The 27,302-nt window shown below is 51.1% G+C and overlaps 1 protein-coding gene across 11 annotated transcripts in view; it reads right to left on the bottom strand.

Moving 5' to 3' along the window:
- PIP5K1C (phosphatidylinositol-4-phosphate 5-kinase type 1 gamma) overlaps nucleotides 1-27,302 on the bottom strand; it is a 51,943-nt gene that overhangs the window by 6,482 nt on the left and 18,159 nt on the right. For 2 of the 11 annotated variants that reach the window (XM_039566342.1, XM_039566347.1), the window contains exons 2-17: nucleotides 19,624-19,655; nucleotides 17,295-17,381; nucleotides 16,860-16,990; nucleotides 16,163-16,280; nucleotides 13,980-14,132; nucleotides 11,127-11,426; nucleotides 10,396-10,601; nucleotides 9,188-9,271; nucleotides 8,691-8,739; nucleotides 7,670-7,754; nucleotides 6,778-6,957; nucleotides 6,607-6,636; nucleotides 5,706-5,847; nucleotides 5,385-5,417; nucleotides 2,916-3,023; nucleotides 2,529-2,661 (exon numbers count right to left, since the gene is read on the bottom strand). In XM_039566342.1, the coding sequence (XP_039422276.1) occupies nucleotides 2,529-2,661; nucleotides 2,916-3,023; nucleotides 5,385-5,417; nucleotides 5,706-5,847; nucleotides 6,607-6,636; nucleotides 6,778-6,957; nucleotides 7,670-7,754; nucleotides 8,691-8,739; nucleotides 9,188-9,271; nucleotides 10,396-10,601; nucleotides 11,127-11,426; nucleotides 13,980-14,132; nucleotides 16,163-16,280; nucleotides 16,860-16,990; nucleotides 17,295-17,381; nucleotides 19,624-19,655 (1,871 nt within the window). Of the gene's footprint in view, nucleotides 1-746; nucleotides 822-1,286; nucleotides 2,064-2,528; nucleotides 2,662-2,915; nucleotides 3,024-5,384; nucleotides 5,418-5,705; nucleotides 5,848-6,606; nucleotides 6,637-6,777; nucleotides 6,958-7,669; nucleotides 7,755-8,690; nucleotides 8,740-9,187; nucleotides 9,272-10,395; nucleotides 10,602-11,126; nucleotides 11,427-13,979; nucleotides 14,133-16,162; nucleotides 16,281-16,859; nucleotides 16,991-17,294; nucleotides 17,382-19,623; nucleotides 19,656-27,302 lie in introns of those variants that run through there. The other 9 variants (XM_039566344.1, XM_039566348.1, XM_039566337.1 and 6 more) reach the window with 8 other exon arrangements.

Genomic DNA, 27,302 nt, shown 5'->3' with positions numbered 1-27,302 from the left:
CTTTTGGAAAGTAAAATCCTCCCTGCTCACAGAACACCTTCAGTGAGGAGGGAGCACACTGGTGATGCTGAGAAGGGCTGGAGAGCTGAAACCAGCCCTAACTCAGCACCACCTCCTGCCTCATTTAGTTTATGAGCTGCTCCCCACAAGCCAAAACAGTTCTGTTTGCAACTGGATTTTTGGAAGCTTCGAAACATCTTAATGGTGTCTTTAAAACTCTCTTCCTGGGCTGAGGGAGCTGAGCCTGACATCATCTATAGAGGCCCCGGTGCCTCCCTGGCCAGGTCTGGTACTCAGAATCACAGACCAGTTTGGATTGGAAGATCACCCAGTATCCCCCCTTGCCATGGGCAGGGACACCTTCCACCATCCCAGGCTGCTTCAAGCCCATCCAACCTAGCCTTGGACACTGCCAGGGATGGGGCAACCACAGGTTCTCTGGGCAACCTGTGCCAGGGCCTCATCACTCTCACTTTTCCCAAGGGCTGGGTGACATTACGGCCCATGCCGGGGTAGGAGCTGTGTCACCAGTCTGCAGAAAAGCAGGACAGAGCTCATGATTCTCCCAGATCCTACAAGGAGATCCACTGGTGTCATTTCAGTATGCTTCCCCCATTTCTGCTGGGCTGGTTCCTAATGCCCACTCAATCCAGAGCCCCAGCCGTCGAGGGAAATGGGGTGCTGGCCCCAGTGTTTCAAAGCTGCAGCTCTGCTCCCCTACATGCTGTGCTGGCATGGTCACTTACAATCCCAGAGGAATGCGAGGTACTTCGGAGTCTGCGCTGGCGGGGAGAGTAAATCCAGTACCTCCCATCTGTGAACTGGGTGGCCCAGGACAAGTGAGGTGAGAAAGGAAACAGAGGAAAAAAAGGGTGATGTGAAAGAGAGGATGAAAGAGAAAGCAAAAAACAAGGGGTTGGGCAACTCCAGGCCTGAATGGGTGAGCAGGTGGGAAAGCCGTGCAGGGGAGAGCAGGGGAGAGCGGTGCCCATGCCCTGCCACACTCTGCACTTTTATTCCCTGGGGATGAACAGGAGAATGAAGTGCTCTCCAGGAGCAGACTTGCAGTGATCAGATCACAGTCCTCTGGGACTGGCCAAATCCTCCTCTGTACACACCAACCCTTCACCCACCATTGCTCCTGAGCACTCCTGTAGGAGCAGCTGTGGTGCTGCTTGAGCACACGGGTGCAGCCTCACCTGAGCTCCAGCTCAAGTGGCTTTCCAAGGAGAGCGCCCATGGGAACCCCAATCAGCTTTTCCCTTCATCCCAGCAGTGACAAACACTCCACAGCACACGACACACATTTAATGCAAAACTCAGACTCAGATGAAGTATGAAATGCTGATGAGCAGTCAGTCACGCTCTCAAGAACACTCTGCAGAATTTTCTCTTGGACAGAGGTGCCCCTCAAGCTGGGCGGAGTCCATATGCTCAGGGACAGGGAGGAAGAGGAGCTGACCCTCGCTAGAAGACACTTGCCAGGAGAGCAGGCAGGATTTGCCTGCACACAGCTGCCATCCACAGGCAAGGAAGGGGCAGCCGTGTTAGAGGAGCCGTTTGCATTTTGAACAGCATGCATCCAACTCCAAACAAGCTGTAAAACAGGGCTGATTCCTTCCACAGCTCCCACGAGCCTCACAGTGACTCGGCAATGAGTGAGCAGCTCTGCAGCAGAGTCACAAGAGCTCAGGGAAAGGCCAATGCTGCATTTTAGTTTAGCCTGAAGGAGCCCATCACATGGGCTCAGCTCATCTCCAGCACCACAGAACCAACAGCAACAAGTTGGAGCAGGGAGAAGCCGGGCACCTCTTTTAATGAGGGTTCCAGTGCCAAGGCATGAGAGAGAGCTCAGCTCTCGTGGGACAGGCACTCAGCTCTGCTCCGCGAATCCATGGGACAGGTACATGTTGCTAAAAAACCTCTTCTCTGGTCTGCAGAAGTTGCTCAGCCACTGTGGGAGCTGAGTGAGGACCAGCGCCAGGCTCCACGGCACTCTGCTGCCAACCACCAACTTACTCCCTGGCTCAGCACTAGACTCCCACTGCATCACCTAATGCAGCCTGCAGGGAAAGGAAAAGCCGGAGTTCACCAAAGCCCAAGGTCACCCTCTGCAACCACCTCCCCTTGGGTCTAGGCCATGTTTGTGTCAGGAAAGCAGCCAAGATCTCTGGCTGAGGAAGGAAGAACCTCTCTGTTGCACCCACATCACCTTGGCTTGTCCCAAGAGCAAATGTGCTGGCCTAGATAAGCACTTGTGCTTGGAAGTAGAGCAGCACAGCTACAGCTACATCCACAGCAGGAGTGCCACCTGTGTGAGCCCCACTAGATGCTGGTTTGAGTTCTCCAAGGGTTAATCCAGTTCCCTGCATTCAGAGACCCACCCAGCATCAAGGTCTCAAGGTGCTCTACACCAAGATGGCGCAGGGCAGCCACTGCCCTGCGCCGAACTGCCTGGAATGGATACTGACAGCCTTGTCCAACCCTTCCCATCACACCCCAAGGGTCAGGTGGAGAAGGTCTCTTACAAAGTATATGTCTGTGACTGGCACGTCGTCTTCATCCGAGGCCTGGCTGGCTGGTTCCGAGGCCTGGCTGGCCGTCTCCACCTCTACGGTGGCTGTGGATGTGACAATGGCACAGGCTGAAGAAGCTGCCTCTCTGCAAAGGGGAAAGAAATGACAGTCTAGTCACTGCAATCAGGACAGGAGCAAGCAGAACTGATTTATTACAGAGGAGCTGAAGATGCTATGCTGTCACATCCTGAAAGGTCAGGGCAGGGCAGGGCAGGTCAGAACTGTTCTCAGCCTCACCCAACACCCAGCAAAGCTGGAGACCGGCAAAGCCTCCAGCACAAGCAGCCACAGGTCAAAACCCACCGTGTGGGCTCTGCTCGACACTCTTAAACCACTCACTCTTTGACCTTTTCTTCTTCAGGAGCTACAATCTCAACGTCACACTTGGGCTCCAGCTCGACACTGATTTGCTGAACCTCCTCCTCGACCCGCACCTCCTCGTGTGACCTGGAAACCAAAGAGAGACAGGCCCAAAGGCTCAGCTGGGCAGGAGTTATGCACAGCCCTCAATTTTAGGTCAGCCTGAATCAGTCCTGAGCCAGCCAAGCCTCTTGTGCAGCTCTGCCCCAGCACAGCGCTGCTGCTGCTGTGACTGTGGCACCCGGCTCCCAGCCGCAGACAGTGGCTGATTTCAGCTCAGAGGGAGCACTCAGACCTCTCAGCATTGAGGGTTTGGATAACCAAAACTCCCAGGAAAAAGAGTCAGTCCTGGAAGATTGCAGCACTCAGGAATAACATGGTGGGAGAAGAGGACAAGAGCAAAGGAGTTAAACAACCAGTGCTGTAGGAAAGATGGGCAGTGTCAGATGGAGCATGGGAGCAAAGAGAACTGGCCTCCAGGGAAAACTTGTATCCAGAGTTAGCCCGGCACCAGGCCAGAGCCTCTGACCTCTTCCAAGACTCCCAGCACATTAAAGCTGCTCCAGGGTTGACATCAGATTTATTTGCACACTCTGGAACTGTTTCTGACAGTCTTCACTTTAATACCTCATGTTATTAGAGTAATTACTTGTGCCAGCAGGGCTGGCTCCACTGTCCCCACGGGAAGGAGGAGCGGGAGCCTGCCAAGCCAAGGGGCAGTTGTCAGAGAAGGGCTGAGCTCTGGGTTCACTGACAGCACTGCCCTGCTCCAGGCTGGCTCTGACCAGAGCTGGGGCCAGTGGGCAGCAACTTCTGTCCAGCTCCACGCAAGGAGCTCGCTCCTCTCTTCCTCACAGGGCTGGACCTCAAACCTGGAGTGAATTCCCCAGCAGACAAGAATAACCAGAGGCGTGACACATTCTTGAGCAAATTGGGTAAGGCTTTTTCCATCTCAGCTCAGGAATGTAAATTCTTGCTTTAATAAATTTGTGCTTGCACTGGTTTTCACCAGGGGATCCCAGAGAGCTCTACAAGTACACAGGTCCCTGCTCTCCCAGGAAGGGCACATGGAGGCACTGGCACTAGAAGGGACAAATTAGGCAAAAAACAGCAAAGGTGGCCTGCAGACAAACACCTGCAGAGGGTCAGCGTAGCTTTGGTAAATTTGTAACAGACAGATCTACTCTGACCAAGCCACTGAGCTCCCTGAATGCTCCCAGGTCACTCTGATTCACCTGACCTATTTCTGGAGGAGCAGTCACATACTACAGCAGCTCCCTCCCTCCATGAGGCACCATTGAGTCCAAACTGTTTTGGATGAAGTCCCTGCATTTGCCACATGGGCACCACCACTGGGGCCTGGGTTTAAGTCTCCAATTTTCAGCAATTTCTAGCACTGGATTCTACAGGATATGAGGTACTCCACAAGCCCCTGACACTTCACACAGCGAGACCCTCCAGGGACAGAAATTTGCCAGGATTCAGCAACATGCAGCATCCAGAGGTATTTTCATTGGGAAATACCACAGAAAGGGATTTTTTCACAATGCACATCAACTGAACTCAGCAAACCACTCAAAGCTTGGAACAACGGCAGATGCCTGTAACATGGGGCAAACCCTCATCTTCCAAAGTCCTTTCCTTCCAAGCACCAAACACTGATGCAGGGAGAGAGGACATCAGCCTGTCAGGCTCCTCTGGCTACGGCACATCCTGGGACTGAGTCTCTGATGTCATTTCAAAGCCTACTACACCTACACAGTGTCCTGGAAAGCAGGGCAGAGCCAGCAGCATCTGCTGGCTCCTCGTGCAGATCCTGCTGACATGGGCAATGGGGTCATTTTTACTGGTGCAAAATAATTCCACAATAACGCACAGTAATTCCATGATATGAGCCTCTGATTTAAATCAGACACCCCTCTGCAGCACAGCATTTCTATCCTGCCTTGTCCTTGGCTCTAAGACACCACAGGAGGGAAAAAACCTCACAGATTTCTGAAGACAGTGGAAGCTACTTCTGTGGGGACTGAGGGTGCTCAGTGCCTTCTGAAGTCAGAGGCCTTTCACTTTGCCCAGGCCACAAGCAGATGCTCAGAGGAGGAAAGTTCCTGCTGTCAAGGCTCACTTACTCTCTTAAAGGGACTTAAATGACCTTCCTTGACTCTGGTGCTGGGTGGGTGGGTAAATTTGGACAACACTGTTGTCCCCTTTCCTATCAAATAACTGTGCTATTTTCAAAATACTAAGAGATCTGCTTGCAAGGAAAATTCTGTGTAAGAAATGGGGATCATCTGATTGCAGAAGCAGCTCAGCATCCTGCAGAGGACCATGCCAAAATCCTGGAAATTCCCACTCAGCCCTCTAAGAGACCTTTGCACAGGGATAAACATGAGGTCTCTGTGCAGCAGAGAGAAGATGAGAAAAGAAGATAGGAGACCCATTTCTCACCTGCCATCCTGCCCTGAGGAGTGTGTACGCCTCCTGCGGAAAGAAAACAGAAGAGTTTGTTAGGAGCAATTTAAGCCAGAACTCCTGCACTGTCCCCAAATCTACCTCCACACCCCATGAGGGAGATGTTCTACTTAACAGCTGACACTTCTTCCAGCAATAATTAATCCCATCAAAGCTGTGTCTGCTTGCTCCCAGGAGAGATATAATTAAAATCGGTCATTAGCATTGCAGGGTGCAGGGCAGCCTGCCGGGATCTGCAGCACGGAGAGGAACGGCAGCCACTCGGTGCCAGTGGGAGCAGGGGAGGAGTGTCCTCACCTGTACCTGGGCTGCTCAGAGGTCTCCGAGGGAGATCGCTCGGGAACAGAGAGGGATGTTGACGATAGTGTCGTGGCTATGGAGGCCGTGGTAGCTTCTTCAAAGGAAGGAGGAGTGCAAGGGAGCAGGTCTGGCCTGCCTGCTGGCCCAGAGCACAGGCAGGGGAGAGGCAGGAAGAAGAGATGATTAGGTCAAACACCACCACTTCACCTACACCTGCCCCGTGAGAGGCTGTTCCACCATGAACCTGCACACCCGCACTGGGACTGGGCACTCAAACCACAGACAGGCAGAAGTTTAGCTGGGTCCATGAACGTGACAGCCTCTCCCAAGGTGTCATCTGGAGAGAGCCAGTCAGCACCACTTCCAGCACAACAGGCAGGGAACAGAATGCCAATGAAGACGTCTCACTGGTGACCAAAGCTGGATTAAAGGCTTGGATCACCAGGGATAAATATCCAAGTGAATTAAGAGATGAATTGAGTGTCCAGTGCTTTGCACAGGGAGCAATCCAACACCCATGTGCCCCCCAGCACTCAGCTGTAAATGCAGCCAGATGGAAGTGAAGGAAAGGCAGCACAGAACCAGCCCATTCCTCTGTTTTCCAGTGGCAAGATCCTACCTGTTTTAACTGCCCAAACACTGTCATTGGAGTGCTGCAGTTCCCAGTCACCCTCCCCTCCCCCCACCTTTTTTAAAGGGTAGAAAATGCAACTTTCTGATGGCTTTTGGGCTATGACTTATGGTGCCCCTTGGCAGCAGCTGTCTTGCAGCAGTGATGCAGGTGACCATTTTTACTGCAGAACCCCACAGTGCTGCAAAACAGGGATTTGGTCTCCTTTGATGCAGAGGTGTTGCATCAAGTACCTGCTGGTGCTGCAACAAAACAATGTACTCTTACCTTCTTCCCTGTCCTGGTTAGGTTTAGCACCTGCAAAGCACAGCAAGACATGCAATGAAGAGCTATCCATGAGGAAAGATCTGCAGTCGGTGCACAGTGGGGAGCTTGATGACAACAGGGGAGGATCCTAAGGAACTGCTAGGAAAGAGAGGGTAACCACAGAGCCAATACCCTGACCGGGGCTGTCACCTTCATCGTCGAGCGTGGGGTAACTCCTGGCCGCCCGCAGGTCGTACTGGGTGTCGTCCTTCTCGGAGGCCAGCTGGCTGGCCGAGAACGCTGCAGTGGGACCTGCCGTCTTCACGGCCAGCAAGGCACTGCGCCCTTTCTTCGAGGGGGACGACTTCAGAGCTGGGGGAGGGAGGGAGACAGAAGGTCAAATTACCACCACCAGCTACTGTCCCACCAAAGGCATTTTTCCCTTCACAAGGAGAGGCTCTGCCCTCACACACACACCTCCTGGACTGAACCAGGTCAGGTGCAGGGACTGGGTGGGAGGCTGAGCAGACCAAGGCAAGCTGTGACAATCTGAGGGCTCTGCAGTTGCCAGTTTTGCTCTGTATCATGGAATCTTGGAATGTTTTGGGTTGGAAGGGACCTTAAAACCCATCTCATTCCCCTTTCTCCATGGGCAGGGACATGGGCACTAACCCAGGTTGCTGCAAACCCTGTCCAGCCTGGCCTTGGGCACTGCCAGGGATCCAGGGGCAGCCCCAGCTGCTCTGGGCACCCTGTGCCAGGGCCTGCCCACCCTGTGAGTAAAGAATTTTTTCCTGACTTCTAATCTAACCCTGCCAGCTCAAATCCATTGCCCCTTGCCTGTCACTATCTGCCTGTATAAAAGTCCTTCCCCCTCCTTTTTCTAAGCCCCCTTTAAGCACTGGAAAGGGCTTTGAAGTCTCCCGAGAGCCTTCTCTTCTCCAGGCTGAACACCCCCAGCTCTCTCAGCTGTACCCCAGTGGAAAACCCTGCTCAGGCTCCAGCCCAGACTCCTTGTGAGGGCTGCAGCAGCGAGGCCGAGGCAAAGCCTCACAGCACAGCAGCCCCTGAACTTGGTACTTACAGGAATTCTTTCGAAATACTGTGTTGGTCATGAATTTGAAGAATCTCTCTGCATAAAAGCTGGGTCTGTGTACTGACACCGTGTCCTACAACAGCAAGAAGCAATTGTTTAATTTTAAAATGATCCCTCAAGGCAGAATTTCTGTAACAACCAACACAGTCTGTTTTATTCCAACATTTAGCACTGATAGAGCCTTAAAATGGAAAGGCTTAACTGAAACACTCTAATTAATGCTATAAATAACCCTGAAGCGTTGCCTCTGATTGCATTTGATTATATTCTTGCTGTGATTTTATAATGGATTTTGGTGATTTTATTCCTTTGTAGACTTCCTGGATTTTTTTAAACACTGGCCTGATTGCATACATGAAATTTCTTCTGGCTTTGCTGGCTGCCATTCCAAGTACACCTGGATACCTTTGCATGTGACACAGACACCCAAATTTAGCCAAGGGTCTCCATACATTTCAAATGTTTTTGTTTAAAATAGTAAAACTGAAGCTCTTTCTGCTTCTGATGTGTGACTGTGTTCCCATGACTTGGCATCTCCACATTTCCTTTGCCACATTAAGGGAAGCCAGGAGATGCAACACTGAACGGTTTCCACATGCAAGGTTGTTCTTTCAGAAACACACACCTGGCTGCTGCAGGAATGAAGCCAGCAGGGAAACATGGAAAGGGATTTGCTGGCAGAGAGCTTGCTGAAGTGGAAACAGCCAGTCACCAAAGAGAACAGCACAGGGCTCCTGACAGCCCAGGAACACACACACCTGAGTGTGTGCTCCTGGTGTCACGGGAGGAAGAGAGGGACAGACAGGAGCAGGGGAGGAAAGCTGTGAGCACAACTGCTCAACATGTGAGGAACTGGACTGAGCAAGGAAACCTGGCTGGGAATAAGTGGGACCACCCTGCTGTGTGAGAACTGCTCCTTTCATCAGCTGCAGCTGTGCCAGGTCAGGCTCTATAAACAGCCACCAGGTAATCCTGTGAGTCTTGGACAACTGCCTCTGCAGGCACTCACCCCATCATGGACAAGGGCCTTCCAGGTGTGTTCTAACTTCTTGATGAACCTAATTCCAAGGAGAAGGGAAGAGAAAAAGAAAGGTACAGATTCAGGCATGCACTCAGTACTAAGCTCCCTTTCATACCCTATGGGGGAGATCCCTGAGCTGCCAATGTCACCAGGACTGAGCTTTGTCCAGCATCTCCCCAGCCAGGTCAGGACTGCCTGGGAAGTAGAGAAGGAGGAGATGGGCTGGAAGAGATGCACCTTCCATCCATGGAGATATGCTTCCCACACTGAGGTGGGAAACTACTTCTTTATGAGCAGCTCATCATCCTGGACAAAGGGCTGTATGTTCCCACCTGTTCTAAGGACACGATGGAAGCCCATGGCCAGCTTGGGGCAGCCATATCTACTCATCCTCACAGTCTCCAGGAGAAGACATCCCCCCTGCTTTCATTTGGTACTAAGAGAGATGTTATCAGCCAGAAAAGACACACTGCCAGGTTACCTACCTGTATGACTGCAGGATATCTATGATTCCAACGTGCAGCAGGAGACGCTCTCCTTTGCCGTTCACTGCTGGGATCCCTCCCATCCTGCAGGTAAAGCAGAACTTCAGCAGGTGCAGCCTCAGCCAGAGCACCTGTAACACCCAAGCTCAGGGGAAGGGCGACAGCAGCCCCGCTAAGGGGCTCTGGTGTGGTGTCAGACACATCCTAAAACCTGCGTGGTCACTTTGTGCACAACCACGGGAGTCACCGACTGACCTGGCCTGACCCCAGGTGTCCCAGGGTCACTGCCTGCATGGCCAAACACCACTGTCACGACAGAACCTGCGTCATGTGGCACAGCTCTGCCTGGGTCACAAAGTACCACGGAGTTTTTTCCTGCCTACTTTATTCTGGGGGTCAGGTTATTTATCACGTCAGCGAGAGCTGTCTGCCATTAGGGCAGTAAACCCTTAAGAGTGAGAGTATTCCCAGTCCACACTAATGCCATCCTGCCAAAGGTGCAGCAACCATCAGCACCAGCACACAGCCAAAACACAGGGCTACCAGACAGGCCACTACAATTATTGATGCAGCTTGAAGGACTGGAAACACCACGGTATTATCTCAGCTCTCAGGACTGACCCTCCATCAAACCCACAGCAGCTGGTTTCAGACAGCAGCAAGCAGCAAACTCCACAATTCCTTGGCCCAAGAGCCAGGGAGCCAGGCAGAACCCCAGATCAAGCACAGCACAGGCTTGGGGCAACCCCCAGCCTCCAGCTCCAGCAATGACTCCAGCACTTGGCTACACTGCTGTCTGCTAACCCCACTGGGATGGCCTCAGGGAACTGCCAGGGATTCCAAAGGTGGGAGTGATGGAGAACTCCAAGCTCCTAGGGACAGGCTGATCCCTACTTCTGCTCCAGTATTTGGGTGCTGAGCTAGAACTGAGCGAGTCTCCTCCCTAGGGCATGGGTGGATGTTTAGACGCTGTTACACAAGCTGACAACCTACAGCCTGGCCTAAGAAGAGAGACTGCTGTGAGGCCAGAGCCTTACAGAACTATTTCCCACCCTGGCTTCCCCCTTTCCCACCACAATGGCAGCACTACCAAAATCCCAGGAGAGCTGCTCCCTTGAACAGTTCCTGTGGGCCTCATTAGGGACTTCCCACTCCAGCCTCCACCTCTGCCTCTCCCAGCAGCACAAGCGAGCCCAGGTTTCACCTACGTGTCGTCCGTGTCTATGGACTCCCCCCGGGCAGCCCCTCCCTGGATGGACTCCATGGCTGTGGAGTACAGGGCCTTCTGCCCCACAGGACGCTTCTCATCCGACGTGCTGTGGGCTCCCTCCGACAGCTGCTCCCGCTCGTGCTGGTCTATGTTATGAACCCCAAGCAGGAGGCTGTAGTCCATGATTTTAAAACTTTCCAACACCTACAGGTTAGTATTGAGTTCAAGAACAAAGACAAAATATCAAGCCAGCAGCAGAAATACAGACCCCCGAAGCATGGAATCAAAGCAATCAGAGCAAAGCATCCCATCCACATCCCCACTAACAACTCCTTTGACAGAGCCTGAAAGTTTCTGAACCAACAGTCACCTCTGGGCTTGACTGCACAGAGTTTGGCCATCCCACACTCACACCAAAGGCCTGAAGACTTGCAAACAACACTACTGCATCTGCTGCACAGTGATTGGGAAAATGCTCCAGCAGAGCAGCTACAAGTGGAGCAGACTGCCAAAGTGTGATGCACCAGGCAAAGGAACACAGCCTCAGTCCTCAGAGGCTGCCATGAGATCCAACTCTACTGCTTGGCTTTCAGGGAAAAGGGCAGGAGAAAGGATTGATCCTACTCTGGGGTCAGCAGATTAGCAAGGTTCTCAGTCGGGGATTGCTCTTCCTCATGCTTGAGAGCCACAGAGGCTCTTTACCCTGCCTCTGAGCTGCCCCCTCCTTACCAGACAGTCTCGCTGCAACGTCTTCACCAAAGCGCTGAAGGTGTCTGCATCCAACATCAGGCCCTCGGGCATGTCTTGGATGAAGTCCAGGTCCTTGTACGTAGGGCTGGACTTTTCTTTTTCCTTCTTTGATGCCCGGCGTTTGTAGGTTGAGCCTTTGAGGTCAAATTTCAGGTGCATTTTCACCACTCGAGGCAGGATGTTGTTCATCACGACCACGCGGATGTTTTTGCCCCCAGACTGCACACAGTACAGCCCATAAAACTTGGGCAGCAGCGTCCGGGGGTTCTGGTTCAGATTCTGTAGCAAGGATGAAAAAAAACATGGAGAAAGGTCATTTGAGCAGAAAATCCCTGCTGTGTTCACCACAAAGCACGTCAACAGCTGGACTAGGGATTCTTTGCCGAGAGATTTTCTGAACTTAACAGGAGCTCAGTGTACACATTTGACAAAGTCCTGCATTTCAGTGGCTTTAGGACCTGAAAATACAGGGACTGAGATGTTCAGCATTCTCTGGGCAAATAACCAAGTCCGGAAATCCCCTACTTTCCCCAAGTACAGCAGCTAAAAAAGAGACACCAAACTGGGAGAGAAATAAACACAATAAGTGGGAACTTCAAGCTTAAAAATAACAGCTCTCTTTATCTCTTCACAAGCATCAGAATCAAGAGCCATTCTCCAGCCCAGAATAAACCAGGGTTATTTTTTAAACAAAACAACATAAATGTTCTCCTCCTGTTGCAGAGTTGCTTTATAAAGCAGTCAGCCAGAGAGCACGGATATCCTGTTCTGCTGTCATGTCCTTTTTTTAGGCAGCGGAATGATTAGGAATGACATGACAGGCAGGATTTGCTTGTTCAGCTTTGGGCACGTTTGGGAAGGAAACAGAACTTCTCTGCACACTATGGCAGGAAGGACAGACCTGACAGGTTCTGACAGACAGCAGAAATGGGACTGTATTAAAATTTCATTCCCCTCAGCTCACCCACCTGGGCACAGCAGTGAGCCCTCTTGGAGAGTGCCAAAAGTAACAGAGGCAGGTAAATGGAAACAGCTTTAAATAACTCAGGATGAAACCACCCTGCTTCCTTTCCCTGACTCCTTTGACATGGGTGGTTTCCCAGGAGCAGCAGAGCGATCAGGGGTAGCGTAGCACCACAGAACCCACAGACAGTGGAAAGCTACAACAGGTCACTCAGAACTCTGCATCAGACAGGTAAGTTCAGTTTAATTCACCAACTGCTTGGCAGGATGATGGCAGGATTAACAGAGCAACTCCATTCCCACTCAAAACCCCACACCTGATTTACTACACACATTCAGGCAACAGGCAGTGCTTTCCAAGAAAGCTCATCCTCTCCAGGAATGTGAGTGTCACCTGCAAAAGCAAGTGATTCACAGAATCTCAGGATGGTTTGGGTTGGAAGGGACTGTAAAGACCATTTGGTTTCACCCCCTGCCATGGGCAGGGACACCTTCCACTGTCCCAGGCTGCTCCAAGCCCCGTCCAACCTGGCCTGGAACACTCCCAGGGATGGGGCAGCCACAGCTACTCTGGGCAACCTGTACCAAGGCCTCACTACCCTCACAGGGAAGAATTTCTTCCTGGCCTGGCTGTCACTAACACACAGACATCCCATAACCTGGCTCCCTTGGGTAAATTTTCCCCAGTAAATACTGAGCGAGGAAAGGATTTTCACAGAACCAGTGTAGGATCACATAAACCCACTGCACCAGGCACACAGATGGGGCAGCAGCATCACTTATCATCACCTTCTCCTTGGCATCTCCACAACAAAAAAATCCCTGGTCATTCTAACTGAATGTCAGAGTCCTCATCCATAAAGCTGGAGCGTCCAGCACAGCTGTGCAGGGACACCAGCTCCTGGATTTTACACCCAAACAGCAGGCCTGGGTCCAATTTACTTCACCCAATGCAAGTCTCTGGGTCTCAATATCCTGCCTTGCCAGACTGATGTGCAAAGCTGGCTGCTACCACGGGGGCCTCCAGCTTGGAACTGCAGCCAGTGGGAGCCAGGACAACCTTCGGAGTAGCTGTCAAACAGCAGGAATGGGACAGATTCAGGGACAGCAGTGCTTTCCCCACAAAACCAAGGTGGTTGTGTTATTGCCTGGAGAAAAGGAGGCTCGGGGGGGACCTTTTGGTCTCCACAACTCCCTGACAGGAGGATGCAGCCAGGTGGGGGTTGAGCTCTGCTCTTAAGGAACAAGGGACAGGACAAGAGGAAATGGCCTCAAGCTGTGCTAGGGGAGGTTTAGGTTGGATATTAAGGGAAATTTCTTCATGGAAAGGGTTGTAAAGGATTAGAACAGGCTGTCCAAGGCAGTGGTGGAGTCACCATCCCTGGAAGCATTCAAACAATGTGTGGCTGTGGCACTTGAGGACAAGGCTTAGTGGTGACCATGACGGTGCTGAGCTGAAGGTTGGGCCTGATGATCTTGGTGGTCTTTTCCAACCTTAAGAGTTTTAAGATTCTGTGATTGCAATCAGCAGCCATCCCCAAATCCAGGCTGGGGCAGATGCACAGTGCCAAGCAAAGAGGAACGAACTAGTTCTGGGAAAAGGACACTAAGAAACACACATCTGGGAAGCCATTCTGAGGCCAGAACATGCCTCCAAACTGTGGCACAATTATCTGCCTCATGTTTACCCACAGAGTTTGCAAATAATCAGTAAGATTTGTGCTTCTGGGACTGGCTTCATGACACTGGCCCTGGCATGGGGACAGGCCACAAGACACCCAGGTGGAGGACCTGCCCTGGGAGATGCTCTGGACAGAAAAGCTGCCATGACAAACCCGAGCTGGGTCCGAGCTCCTGGGTGATACACACCATGTAGTATCCAGGAAGGAGCTTCTGTAGGAATTCAGCTTCCTTGTGCATCACAGTTTTTATGATGAATTCATCGTCGCTGGTGACATAGAAGAGGGAGCCGCTGGCCCCAGGGTTGGACAGCTCGATCAGAGGCTCGTTACATAACGAATACTGGTGAGAAAAAGGAAAAAAAAGGTGATGTTTTATCCCCCGTTTATTGCAGATTTGAGTTCTATGCCCTCAAGGGCCTTCCCCAGCATGTCATCACCCTGGGAGATTAAGGGGTAGCAAAGCTCAAGTGAGAACTATTTTCATTATAGGTTAGGTCTGAGCAGCCAAACTGATGGACAATTTATAATTAGAGACTAAGATTACAGTTCAGAGCATCCCAACTGCTCAGTATCCAACTAATCATCTGCTTTCAGGAACATCCAGCCTTCATAATGACATCTTATCTGTTCCCATTGTGCCTGCACGCACGTATCGCATTCAGGCTCTTTGAGCACAGCCCAGCACACGCTGACGGACACAGAGGATTTCAGGAGACACCACAACCTGCTCAGGGAACCACGTATCACTGCACTGGAGGGAACACAAAGCACTGCCTGTTCTCCCCTGGCCTTGTGCTCTCCTATTCCCTGCAAAAGCAAGTGCCTGATCCACAGAATCCCACAATGGTTTGGGCTGGAAATGGCCTTAAAGCCCATCTCATTCCATACATGGGCAGGGACAGCTTCCACTAGACAGGTTGCTCCAAGCTCTATCCAACCTGGCAGTATTTTTACAGCCACATCTCACTCCATCAATCCTGCTGAAAACACACGACAAGACTTAGCCCAGGTGTGCAATCAAGAGGGATGAGCCCTGCTCAAGCACAGCAAAGAGTTCTGCATTGGGACCTGAACTGGGAGAACATGTCTAGTCACCAGGATCCTCAGATCCTCAGAGGACAGCAGGTCCTCAAATAAGGACTTGCCCAGCAGCAGAGGAAAACAAAAAGGAGAAAGCAAAGCAGGTGGATGCACTTTTCAGCTCAGTGCCCACCCAGATACTGCAGGGGTCAGGTGGGTTCAGGGCAGGATCACAGAGCTGCCCAGCGAGAGGTGAGATGGGGAGAGGGAGGTGGGGCATGGAAGGGAGATGATCAGAGCAATAAATTAAATGCTCATCATTATGGACTGAAAACAGCTTTCAGCTCTGCACAGATTAACAATCCCAGACTTGATCAAGTTAATCATCTCATGTGTAATTAAAGGCATTTGCTGCTGTGGCAGGCAAGAGACAACCAGGAGAAGCAGAAACAACAAATCAGAGCCATGACCTTTGCAACTGAGGCAAACTCTATGCCTGTCTTCAGTTCTGAACACTCATCCATCGGTCAACACTGCCTTGGCTGGCACAGGAAGGGTTCACTGTTACCCTCCCACCAGGCACTGGCACAGGTCTGTTTCACTGGGAGTGTTCAGCTGCGATCACCCCCATCTACAGGTGAGGTCACACAGAAAGGGCTGTTCCATGTGTGCACTCATGGGTGTGCTTCCTTCCCCAGTTCACATAAAGGCAAGGGCCCAAATTCAACCACAGTGCACTCGAAGCCTCAACAGCTTGTACTCCAAGGTATTTGAAAACCAGCCTTTCCAGCTCTAAGGAGCTTTTGGAGCACAAGAACAAGCTGTGGTTTATTCTGTCTTGTTAAGATGATTAAAATAACTACACTCACATAGCTCTCCAGTGAGTACACAAGAAAAAATTCCCATCTTTGTCCTTAGAGCCGCAGGGGACATTACAGGGTCGCACCCAGCAGAACACAACTCCTTTGGCTGGTAACAGTAAGTTATTGTTACCACAAGGACCAGAGAGGGAAGCCCATTGCAGGGCTTACACAGCTTACACTGTGTGCAGGTCATGGCCTCCCTCCAGTACAGGCTGGCAGCTGCCACTCAGCAAAAGCAGACTTGGAATCATGTAATGTTTTGGGATGGAAGGGATCTTAAGGCCCATCTCATTCCACCCCCTGCCATGGGCAGGGACACCTTCCACTAGCTCAGGCTGCTCCAAGCCCCGTCCAACCTGTCCTGGAACACTCCCAGGGATGGGGCAGCCACAGCTGCTCTGGGCAACCTGAGCCAGGGCCTCACCACCCTCATGCTAAAGGTAAATAAAGGAGGAAAAGACAGAGAAATGTAAAAATATATCCATACCAGATAATCATCTGGACGAATCCCAAAGAGCTCTCGGAAGTAGCGGAAAGCCACTGGGGCATAGGTCTTGAACCTGAAGTCGGCGTAGTGGTGAGCCGGGGTGAGGTTACTGCCTTCGCTGCACAGAACACACACATGGGCAGGGCTGTTACCATTCACCAGACATGGACACTCACACCAAAGCTACTGTGCATTTCAGATGCACTGAGCCTTGCCAAAAGACATCTTTGGAACAACAACCACCACCTTTCTTCTGTGGTAGGACAACAGGAAAACAGGTTTCAAACTATCCGCCAAAATCTATTTCCAGAGAGTAAAGGAACAACCACTTGCCAAGCAGAATATATTTACACAGAGAACATAGCTTTTATGAGCTTTGTTTATTCACAGTTAGAGAGCTCCCAGAAGGAGTTTCTTCCATCTAAGACATGGTATGATTTTGCGGAAGAAATTCTAGATGGACAGGTTGAAAGAAGCACGTAGGAAGGGTAACAAACTGGAGTGCACTGTGCTTCTCTGCAAGCCAGTGCACTGCAGAATCCAACACTTCCCACTGTTCTGTTTGTATGTCACGGAGTGGATTTAAAACATTCAGAGCATGGAACTCTGATCTAAAGACAGATGGAAGCTCTCTTGAAAAATCAGTGAGAGAAAAAGAAATAACTCACGCATTCATTCTTCCCCCCTTTTCCTTTACCTTGGGAAAAAAATGCTCTCCACCACATAGAAGTCCTGCATCAGAACATCTCTCTCTGGCTTGGAGCTCAGATTGCCCACAGTATATCCAATCCCCAGCTGGATGGCCCCCTTCAGAGTGGATGAGGTGGTCTGGCAAAAGGAAAACAGCAGCCAGTGAGCATTTCACAGCAGATAATCATGGCAGCATCCCCTGCATTTCAATGCACCCGTGTCTGTGACTTCTGTGGGGTCATCTCAGGCACTAACTTGCTAACCAAGTTTACTCAGCTGCTGAAGAGATGAATTAGGGATTCAGATTTGCTGTTTGCAGGATTATGCTGTCCAAGGGTGCTGCATAAAAATCTCAACCAGATTAATAATTACTGGGCCGTAACTTTTCCTCTGAGCCTGTCACCCACACTTGGGTGCCATCACCCACTCCCCAAACTCAAACCTTTTTGTAGGTGGTTTCCCCAGAAGCATCCACGCTTCGATGGCCAATCTTCTTTCCTTGGCCTGGCTGTCCTGGCAGTGATGGGCCCTGCAAGGAGAGCACAAGGACAGTCAGGGCACAGGCTGAGCTGCCACCAAGCACATACAGAGCAGCACAGCCACACTCCCACGCTGTACTGCACACAGGGATCACAGTACTGCCAGAGAAAACCCTGCAGAGTGCCAACAGGTGAAACTGATGCTCTTTGAATTCTACTTCCACCCCTCAAGAGGAGTTAGAATAGCAACACTCCACCTGACACCCCCACTGCTCGCTGGCAGAGCCCTCAGCAAAGATGCCGAGCTCGGAAAAGATCCAGCTGCCAAGGTTCCCCTGGTGCTTGACTGAGGTTTCCCATTGATTTAAAACAGTGATGTATTAAATCAAACAGCCACAGAGATTTATTCTTAAAATCCCACACCCTCAGGTGTCACACTGACACCTCGGGCTTTGCTGGAAAGATCAGAGCCAGCTGATGGGGACAGCCCAGCCCCACACACACTGAGATAATCCATTTAAGCAAGATCTCATCTGTTTACAATTCCAAGGCTGAGCCTATACAGGGTGAACCACAGGAATGTCTCTTCCACAAGTTTTGCAGTTTACAGAAATGCTATAGACTGCCAGTACTTCAGGGTGACAACAAACCTGCTCCTGTCCCCTTGTCCTCTCCTACCTCTGTGTCTGCCTGGGCCTTTCTTTGCCAACCCAGGAGGTAGCAGGTTGTGGCTGCTCTTTTAACAGCCTGGTGTAATCAGGTGTTGGGAAGTTCCCTGCAGCTCCTTTTGCAGCTCTAAGGACTCTCTACTCCACCACCAGGTGACATAGCAGCCACTCCCAAGCTCTCTGCCAGGTGACCCCCATGGATCCTGGAGCCCATCAGACAGCTAGAAATGCTGGTGAGATACCAGCACCATTTCGGGGTTTGCTACATTGCAGAACAGCTTTGGATGCTCCCTTGAGTAGCACGCAGAGAGATCCAAGGTCACTTCCCAAGAGACACGGTTCTATCCCTGTCCCTCTTGAGTGCTGCACAGACCCAGCTCTGAACCAACGGCTCCAGCAAACAATGGATAATTTTGCTCAGACTAAGAAGTTCTTTGTACTTTAGCTTTTGATCAAGAGCTTGCAGTTATTTTTGATCAATCTGCTTGTACTAAGGGGCAGTCTTGAGTTCTCCTTCAAAAATCCCATTTCCTACCCTATTTCATTAGCAGAGCCAGCCTTGCTCCTGAGCACTCCTCCTCCAGCAGCTGTGAGCAGCAGCACAGATCAGCCTCTCCTTCTACCAGCCCGCTGGATCTTACTCCATGCAAGCCCAAGCTGCGCTGTCCTGCCTTGCCAATGGCTCACATCATCCTCCCAGCGTGATGAGCAGACACAGGCAGGGGGAAGGGACTGCCATCCTAGGAACTGCAGTGACAAAAGCCTTTCCAGTCTCTTCTCTGCTTGTGGCTGCTTCCAGGGCAAGAAACAGTGGCCCTATTTGTGCACTGAACTATGCAACCAACTTCCACAGAAGTTGAGCCTCCCACTATGCATATTCCTGTGCAGGTACAAAAGAATCAAGCGTGGCATTCCAGGGAAGTTTTTGGGAAGATTTTGCTGTTTGTGTATACAAATTCTCATCACCACAGGTGAGGAATGGGAAGGGGGACGTAAAAAAATTTGATCAAACAAAAATCATTTGAACATGATGCCCTAAACCACAAGTGTGGGTTTCAGGGAACAGCTTTCAGGCACAGAGCCTCCTACTTGATTCCCTGCTGCCAACTGTGAAGAGTTTTGCTCCAGAAGGTAACAGTGACTCAGAACCTGTGACCTGAAATATCTACAAGAGAAGATGAGTCCCTGGAGATGTTCCCCTGTTTTAGGGCTTCACAAATCACAGGCTCCCTGACTTGGCTCCCACCAGTGGGTAAGACCCAACACAGAGGACCTGGAGATGCCCAACAGATGCATTCTTTAGTTAGCACTTCCAAGTGCTGGTGTGGAAGAGGCGCCCTCAGTCACTGACGTAGAGGCATCATGGATCACCCAGCCAACAATGGCCACGTGATGAGCACAATCCCTCCACATCCCTTCTGCAGCTGCACTGATGCCAACAAAGGGACCCCGGAGACCTGCCACTAATTTTATTTCTCCCAAATAACAGATATTAATTTTTAATAATCTCGTAAGTATTTTGAAATCCAGTTTTGATCAAAAAAGGCAGGCAGAAGAGTTTCCTAGAGCTCTGTGTTACCATTTTTCAACACAGGATTGTCAAACCCAGCTTTACACATCTCACCTCAGTGATGGCTGTCTTCTTTGGGCCCAGACCTGCAGACAAAAGGGAAGAGCATCAGGAAAAGTAGGGACATAAAATAAAAACCCCCAACCCAACCACCAAACCTCTGAGAAAACAGCTCAATACTTTGTCTTTTCAAGTACAGCAGCCAGCCTTTAGAGCAGCTGGTTTTACTCCGTTTCAGCTTCACTAGTGCAGGAATCTGACGGTACAGGAGTCACCTGAACAATTTCATATTCAGAAGCACAAAAATGCACATTTTTTCCCAGCAACAGTATTTCCTATAGGCTTCAACAGAGAGGTCTTGCAAATCTCTGCTGCCCCATTAAGCAATGGGTCCACACTACGCTGAAGAGTTGGCTCCATGCAGAAGCCCAGAGAGACACTCCTGAAGCTGTTTTCCAGCCACTCAGAAGGCACTTGACAAACTATATTGATAATTGAATCTATTTATAGAATCCAATGTCCAAATATATCACACAAATGAACGCATCATTCATCTTTATTGCTGCCTCAGGAGAAGCCACTGCTGCTCCATTACAGCCAACGGTGGAAATCAGGGTTTTGCCTCAAGCTTTTAGATACATAATCAGAGCTGGAAACACAGGCCCAAACCCTCTGACATGAGGCCATCTCCCATTTCCTAGACTGAGTTTGTTTTTCTGAGCCCAAGTTTGCAAGAAGTTCCTTCATTTCAGACAGCAGTGAGCACAGGCTCCTGTGTGGAATGTGGGACCATGAGATCCAGCCCAGCTGGCTCCCGAGAGCTACCATGAAGGATCAAGAGCTGCCAAAGAGGAGCTCCCCACACCACCCCAGCACCTCTGTGTGCACAGGCCAGTTCTCAGGGGGGAGTCTCCTGCACAGAACACAAACCCAAGGGACAGGTTTAATGCACCTGTTTCCACGTATGAGCCTGCCACTCCCTGTTCCTGTCCTACAGCGTTCCTTATCAACCCATAATCCTTCAGAAAGGGCTTAATTTTGCAAGAGACCATCGAGTGGAGTTTTGAGTTCATCTACACTCAAATTAGGGGGTAGTCTTCTCTGGGGGAGAGTGTCTCTCCTGGCTGGACAGCAGGAAAAGCCTGGAGCACCCAACCCAACTTCTGCTGCTTCAGCATCTCCCCTATCTGGTGAAGGAAGAACTTTGACGGTTCACCTGTGGTACCTGTTCAACCCCCTCAAAGTGAAGCAGTGATGCTGCTCCACGGCTTGTTTCAGAAGGAGCCTGAGCAAGAACTTGGGCAAACCTTCAGTAGCTGAAGCAGCTCCAAAAGAGCTGGAAAGGGACTTTTGACAAGGGCCTGGAGGGACAGGACAAGGCAGAATGGCTTCCCACTGCCAGAGGGCAGGGTTAGATGGGATATTGAAAAGAAATTCTCCCCTGTGAGTATGGTGAAGCCTGGCACAGGGTGCCCAGAGCAGCTGTGGCTGCCCCTGGATCCCTGGCAGTGTCCAAGGCCAGGTTGGATGGGGCTTGGAGCAACCTGGTCTAGTTGAAGGTGTCCTTGCCCATGGCAGAGAGTGGAACAAGATGAGCTTTAAGGTCCCTCCCAACCCAACCCATTCCAAGATTCCATGATAATGGGATAACAACAGCACCAGGGAAGTGTGTGACTCAGTTACATTTTGGAAAATATTTCATACTCTGGAAAGCAAATAAACAACAAACCCAACAAAAAACCCTTGGTGATCACAGGGGAGATGAAGCTGCTCTGACTCAGAAGTGCTGCAGGTTTCTCACTGTCCTGATCTTCACAAACTGGGCAGTCCCTCATGCAAAACAGGTCCCGTCATGTGGCATTTGGAGCTGTCTGCAGAGCACCCCCGGGCCTACAGCCCGGCCTGTGGGGCAGAGCCAGAGCGGCACGGGAAGAGTCACTTCTCATTATTTTCTTTTAAACAGTGCCCAGCTCCTGCGTCAGGAGCAGTCACTGAAACGCCACTCCGTGTGTCGCACAACCCCACTGCAAACGGGCAGAGGGAAGTGAGCAGAGCGGGAGCCCGAGGGGTGCCGAGCAGCTCCCCTCTGTCACACAGCCAGGCCGGGTCCCCTCCGCCCAGGGGGAGTCACTGACACGGGCGGGTGACACACACCAGGAGTGACGTGAACCCTGTCACTCCTCCAGCAGCGCATGGCTCAGGACCACCGTGAGCTCCAACTGTGCCGAAAAATTAGTTCTTTGGCCCAAGCCAACACAATTTTGTGATTATTGAACAAAACACCCTGCAATGGCCCAGAGAGTAGGAAGTAAGGCTCTGAGTGAGCATTTGGCCAATGAACTTCCAGGGCACAATCTGAAGCAGCACTTCCAGAGCACTGGGGAATCCAAAGGAGCGAGTGCTGCTCCAGATTGAGCACTGGAAATCGCTGGGAACGCAGCGCAGCTGAGAGCCCCGGGCCAGGGGAATGTGCTCTCCCTGCATGGCTGCCACCGCTCTCCTGCCGCACTAATCTCGTTTCTGCACTTTGTCACAATTCCAGAGCTGGAGATTATCTTTAATTTTGTGGTAATTACCACAAGCCGCTTTCATTCCCAGCTTTTAAGTGTCTGCTGCTGTACACGTACCAAATGTGGAATCGACGCCAACCACCTGCACAAAGGAAAGGTATCGGAGGCAAGGAACCGCAGGTCTCTGGGAGAAATGACGCTTGATGTGGGTAAGAGCAACCCCAGCAAAACTTCCCTCTGCCTCCACCAGTAATAAAAAGTAGTCAGCTTTATAAAATCAACTTGTCTAGTCAGAAAATGTAAAAAATCTTCCACTGGCTCCTCTCTGCATGGCACACGGCTGTGCTCAGCTCAAACAAGCTGACAGATGGCCTGGCAAAATCTGATTTAACTCCAGCTCCGGGGGTTATAGAGCCACGAGGCAGCACTGGGGTTTGCGGGAGTGGGAGCACTGCTGCGGGAAGTTTCGACACTTAACAAGCTAATTGAAATGATTCTTATCCGATTTGGTGTGGCTTACGAGGCTGTGCTCAAAAATGTGATGAGTGGCTCTGGAAGGAAAACCCTGAGATGAAACCCCAACTTTCTGCCCTGCCTCCAGTCTGTGCCTGGGCTCTGCCAGGCACTTCATGCATGCTTGACCTGCTGCCTTCAGTTCTGTTCTCATCTGTGCATGGCTTTGAGTGACCCTGTCCCAATGCTTGGGCTTCTACAGAAGTGAAATAAACACTTCAGTTGTGGCATTCAGCAATTCCCGTATCAGACTTAAATTGTGTTTTTTTCCATATTCACAGTCACATCAGCCATCTCCACCACTAAGCTGACACCCTACAGGACAGGCAGGAATTTCCTCCTGGAAAGCCTCTGCACAGGAAAGGGCTTAAGTTTCAGCTCTACCAGTCAGAGGAGCAAAACCCCCACAAGGTGAGGGTGGTGAGGCCCTGGCACTGGTTACCCAGAGGAGCTGTGGCTGCCCCATCCCTGGAAGTGTCCAAGGCCAGGTTGGATGGGGCTACCTGGTCTAGTTGAAGGTATCCCTTCCACTTCCTTCAAAACCAGCTGAGGCAGGTTGACTTGCCAAAACCCTTCATCATCAAAACAGGCATTAGAGGCTTCTGTCCCCTGGAAAGGAATTTCTTAAAAGGTTTACAAAAATCCAGCAGAAGCCTAATTTAATATTATAGAATCCTGGAATATCCTGAGCTGGAAGGGACCCTCAGGGATCATCAGTGCAGCCCCTGGCCCTGCACAGACACCCCAACAACCCCAGACTGGGCATCCCTGAGAGCGCTGTCCAAACGCTCCTGCAGCTCTGGCAGCCTCGGGGCCGGGCCCATTCCCTGGGGAGCCTGGGCAGTGCCCACATGATCTAATAACTAAGCTTTCTTTATAAGACAGGTCTATACACAAAGACATATATTTATAAATTGTAAGTATTTGATGCTTTATGGTGCCCTAGAGAAGTCAAAAGAAATCTGAATAGCCAGTGGACTCCTTTCTCTGATCAGAACTGCTGCTGCATCTTTACTAAAAGCTTCACTTTACCTAAGGGTTTATAAGGATATACAATGTGACTGGAACTAAAAATACATGAAAATATAAATGCCACGTAAGCTCCTTGGCTGGAGGCTGCAACAGCATGACTCCCCCAGAAATCCAGCACGCCAGGGACCTGCAGTTTGCCACTCACTCCCAGCCTGCTCTAGTGGAAGGTGTCCCTGCCCATGGCAGGGGGATGGAACTGGATGAGCTTTAAGGTCCGTTTCAACCCAAACCATTCTGGGATTCTATGAAATGCTGACAAGTTACACACACCCCAAAGGAGTGTGTGAGTCTCATTTTTCAATTTCTCCATTGAGAACAAGACAATGTGACACACCTGAACAGCCCATTTGGACATTAAAGGGATGTGGAGACTGTGACCAGGACACTACAATTCCCTGTTCCATCAGACCCCTAACACAGACTCACTCGGTCAATGCCTTACAGGCAAAGGCAGAAACAAGAACGCCAAGACAGGAGCTGTGGACGTTAAAGCCTCTACACATGTATTGCTATCGAAATACAGGCAGAAAGGATGGAAATTAAATGCATCCATCAAAAGAGACAGCTGTTACTGCCTGTAAGGGACTGCTGGTGAAAACTAATTAAAATTAAGGGGAGTTAGGGAAGGCAATTCAGCGAATCATGGAATGGGTTGGGTTGGAAGGGACCTTCAAGCTCATCTCGTTCCACCCCCTGCCAAGGGCAGGGACACATTCCACTAGCCCACTATCCTCTGAGCCCCCTCCAACCTGGCCTTGGACACTTCCAGGGATGAGGCAGCCATAGCTCCTCTGGGCACCCTGTTCCAGGGCCTGAATTTCTTCCCAATATCCCATCTAACCCTGCCCTCTGACAGTGGGAAGCCGTTCCCCTTTTTCTGTCCCTCCAGGGCCTTGTCCAAAGTCCCTCTCCAACCCTCTTGTAAGCAAGAAAACACTCCTCAACTGGGAAGCAGCCCCTAAGCCAGCGTGGCAGCCAGCTGGGCTTTCTGAGGAGCCAGCAGAAGCATCAGGCTGTGTCTCAAGGCACAGGCAACAGCAGTCCCTGAATTTCTTCTCGCACTCCACACGTGGGGCTCCAGCTCCCAGCACACAGGGCAGCAGCACAGGGCAGTCCTGGGAGGGACATCACAGGGAGCAGGAGCTGGCTTAGCAACCCCCCAAAGAAGGCAGCTGAGTACAACCTGCCCTTCCCAAGCACCTGTTTCCGATCATTAAACATACTTTCTTCCCATTTGGTTTGGATGAGAAACATCAAGTAAGGCACAATATTAAATTAAAAATTTGTTTTTTTCCCCCCTTAAGCGTGCCATCTCTTGGCAGAAAGATCTGTAGCTGTTCTGCACCCTGGGCATGGATCACTGCTCCTGCCATCCAAGACCTTGGAGAAATAATACAGAAATAAAGCAATCTGAGATAAATTCTGCTTGTTATGTAGAACCTACATAAAGCTTTACCACCTAAATATATCTGTTTTTCCCTGGACACTGCCTGACTGACTGACTTTAGGAATCATCCACACAAAACTGGTGCTGGTCAAACCCAGTTGACCCTCTCTACCAGCTGGTTTACCCCATTATTCATTCCAGTGCTCAGGCAAGGCTGGCTCCATCCCTACGGGCAAGCATACAGGGGGAGGAGAGACCCGGCTCTGATGTGCCTACAGCACAGGTAGCTCAACATTCCTCGGGACACTTTAGCCAGCATCCAAAGTCCAGCAGCTATATGCAGCAGAAATGCTGGAAGCACCGGGCAGTGTCCAAACTGGGCTACCAGGAGCACCCAGAGATAAATAATCCTGTTTAATCCCACCTAAGCCACCCTGACCTCCCCCCGTCCCCTGCTCCTTCTCATCACCCACACAGGCTCTGTGCCTTGTCTGAAGCCCACAGGAGCCACCTTCACATAAAATGACATTTGCACATCAGGATCTGCTGCCCCAGCTCCATGTGCTACACTCTTCCCATGGCCTTTGTCTTGTTTATCTCAGCAGAAATGCTGGGGATGGGAACAGCAAGGCTTGTACAAATAAATGGCTTGTACAAATGAAGGGAAGGAGTTTAATGTACAGGCTGGGCAGGCCGGGCCTCGGGGCACTGCTGGGGCACCTGCTGAGAGCAGTGACACGGCTGACCCCTCCTTTCCACCCCGGGCATGGACATGCTCTTCCATTAAGTGGAGACAGACAGGCGTAGGGAGCCCCAGTCCTGTCCCAGCCACCCCCTCAGGTTTCTGATCCCCGAACTCCAGAAGCTGCTCCTCTGCCAGCTCCCACGGATCAGCACTGAACCTGTATTTTACAGCCCAGCTCAGCTGATCAAAGCAAACTTCCACCTTATGGAGCATCAGCACTGCCAGGGACTGCCACAAAAGGATGTTCTGCAGTAAAGGCACCTACCAGCCTGGTTTATTTTTGGGTTTATGCAGAAACTCTTTCTGCCTCAAAAATAAATCCATTTATCCCAGCTCAAGAGGCAGGGCAGAAGCTGAAGATGCAAGCAGGGAGTTAACACATCCCTTCCTCATCGTCAGCTGCAGGTGCCACCACATCCGGGGTGCAGCATCCCGGGTGCAGCCCTCCTCGGGGAGCTGAGCCAGGACACCACCACGCTGGAACGTTTCCTTGACAACTCCCCGGAAAAGCACTCACAGCGCCAAAGCCCAATTACAGTGAGGAACGAGCAGGACAAGACCAGGGAAATGAAATTCAAAAAGAACTGATTTGTTTTCTTGTTTTGGATCAGCTGCATGTAGAAAAAGGACAATTTTGGAGTGCTGAGCCCAAAGCGTGTGACACAGCGACAAAAAGCAAACCAAAAATCTCATCAAGAGCAGCACACAATAGCTGCCACCCAGCAGCGGAACAGGCTGCAGCCGCTCGGCTCGGTAATTATGCAATCCAGTGGGATGTTCGGGCAAACATCTGCTCCATGGGAAAGGTGCAGCCTTATCTGAACACCGTGTTCCTGCTCCCTTCCACACGCCGGTCACAGGAGGATTGTGGAGTGGAAGAACACACGCTCCCCAGCACGTCCCTCGCGGGCAGTGGGGGCAGGAAGGCGAGAGGCTCCCAAGGTCAGGCACCCAGCGGTGGCATTGGAAATGCTGGTCTCTTCCCAGCTTCTGGTTTCTCTCTTTATTACAACCTGCAAATCCAATCTGCCTACCAGCACTCACAACAAAGCTTGATCAGGATTAGAGATGGCAAACATGGAGCAGGAAGTGTCACCTCTGCAGGACTGAGCCAGTTTTGCACCTGTGATGACACCCAGGCACAGAGGTGCCGCACTAAAACCACGAAGCCAATTTAGAGCAGGGCCATAAAAGGCTGAAGGACTTTGAAGCCACATTCCTCACAATCATCCAGAAGAGCCAGAGCAACATTCAGCTGCCCTTACCTTTGTCCAAGGGCAGGATAAGCTTTAAATCCCCTACTAGCAGGTTCCAACCCACCAACTCCACTCACTCGAGCATCTTCTGCCTGCCCAGAGCTGTGGTTCGGCAGCAAGAGGACACAGAACCTCCTGCTGCCTTTCTAGCTGTGTTGCAAAACCACTGGGGACCTGAATGTAGCACATGACCCCAGGCAGCCCCTGGGACTCTTTTCTGTGTGTTCAGATGGAGTTTCCAGCAGCCACAAGGTCCCCGAGAGCCGTTTGTCAAACCCAGGTCAGAGAAA

The sequence above is a fragment of the Corvus cornix genome, chromosome 28, assembly GCF_000738735.6.
Source record: "Corvus cornix cornix isolate S_Up_H32 chromosome 28, ASM73873v5, whole genome shotgun sequence".
NCBI classification, from domain to species: domain Eukaryota; kingdom Metazoa; phylum Chordata; class Aves; order Passeriformes; family Corvidae; genus Corvus; species Corvus cornix.
Note: the sequence above shows the minus strand (reverse complement) of the source record. Positions and strands in the feature narration are given on the sequence as shown.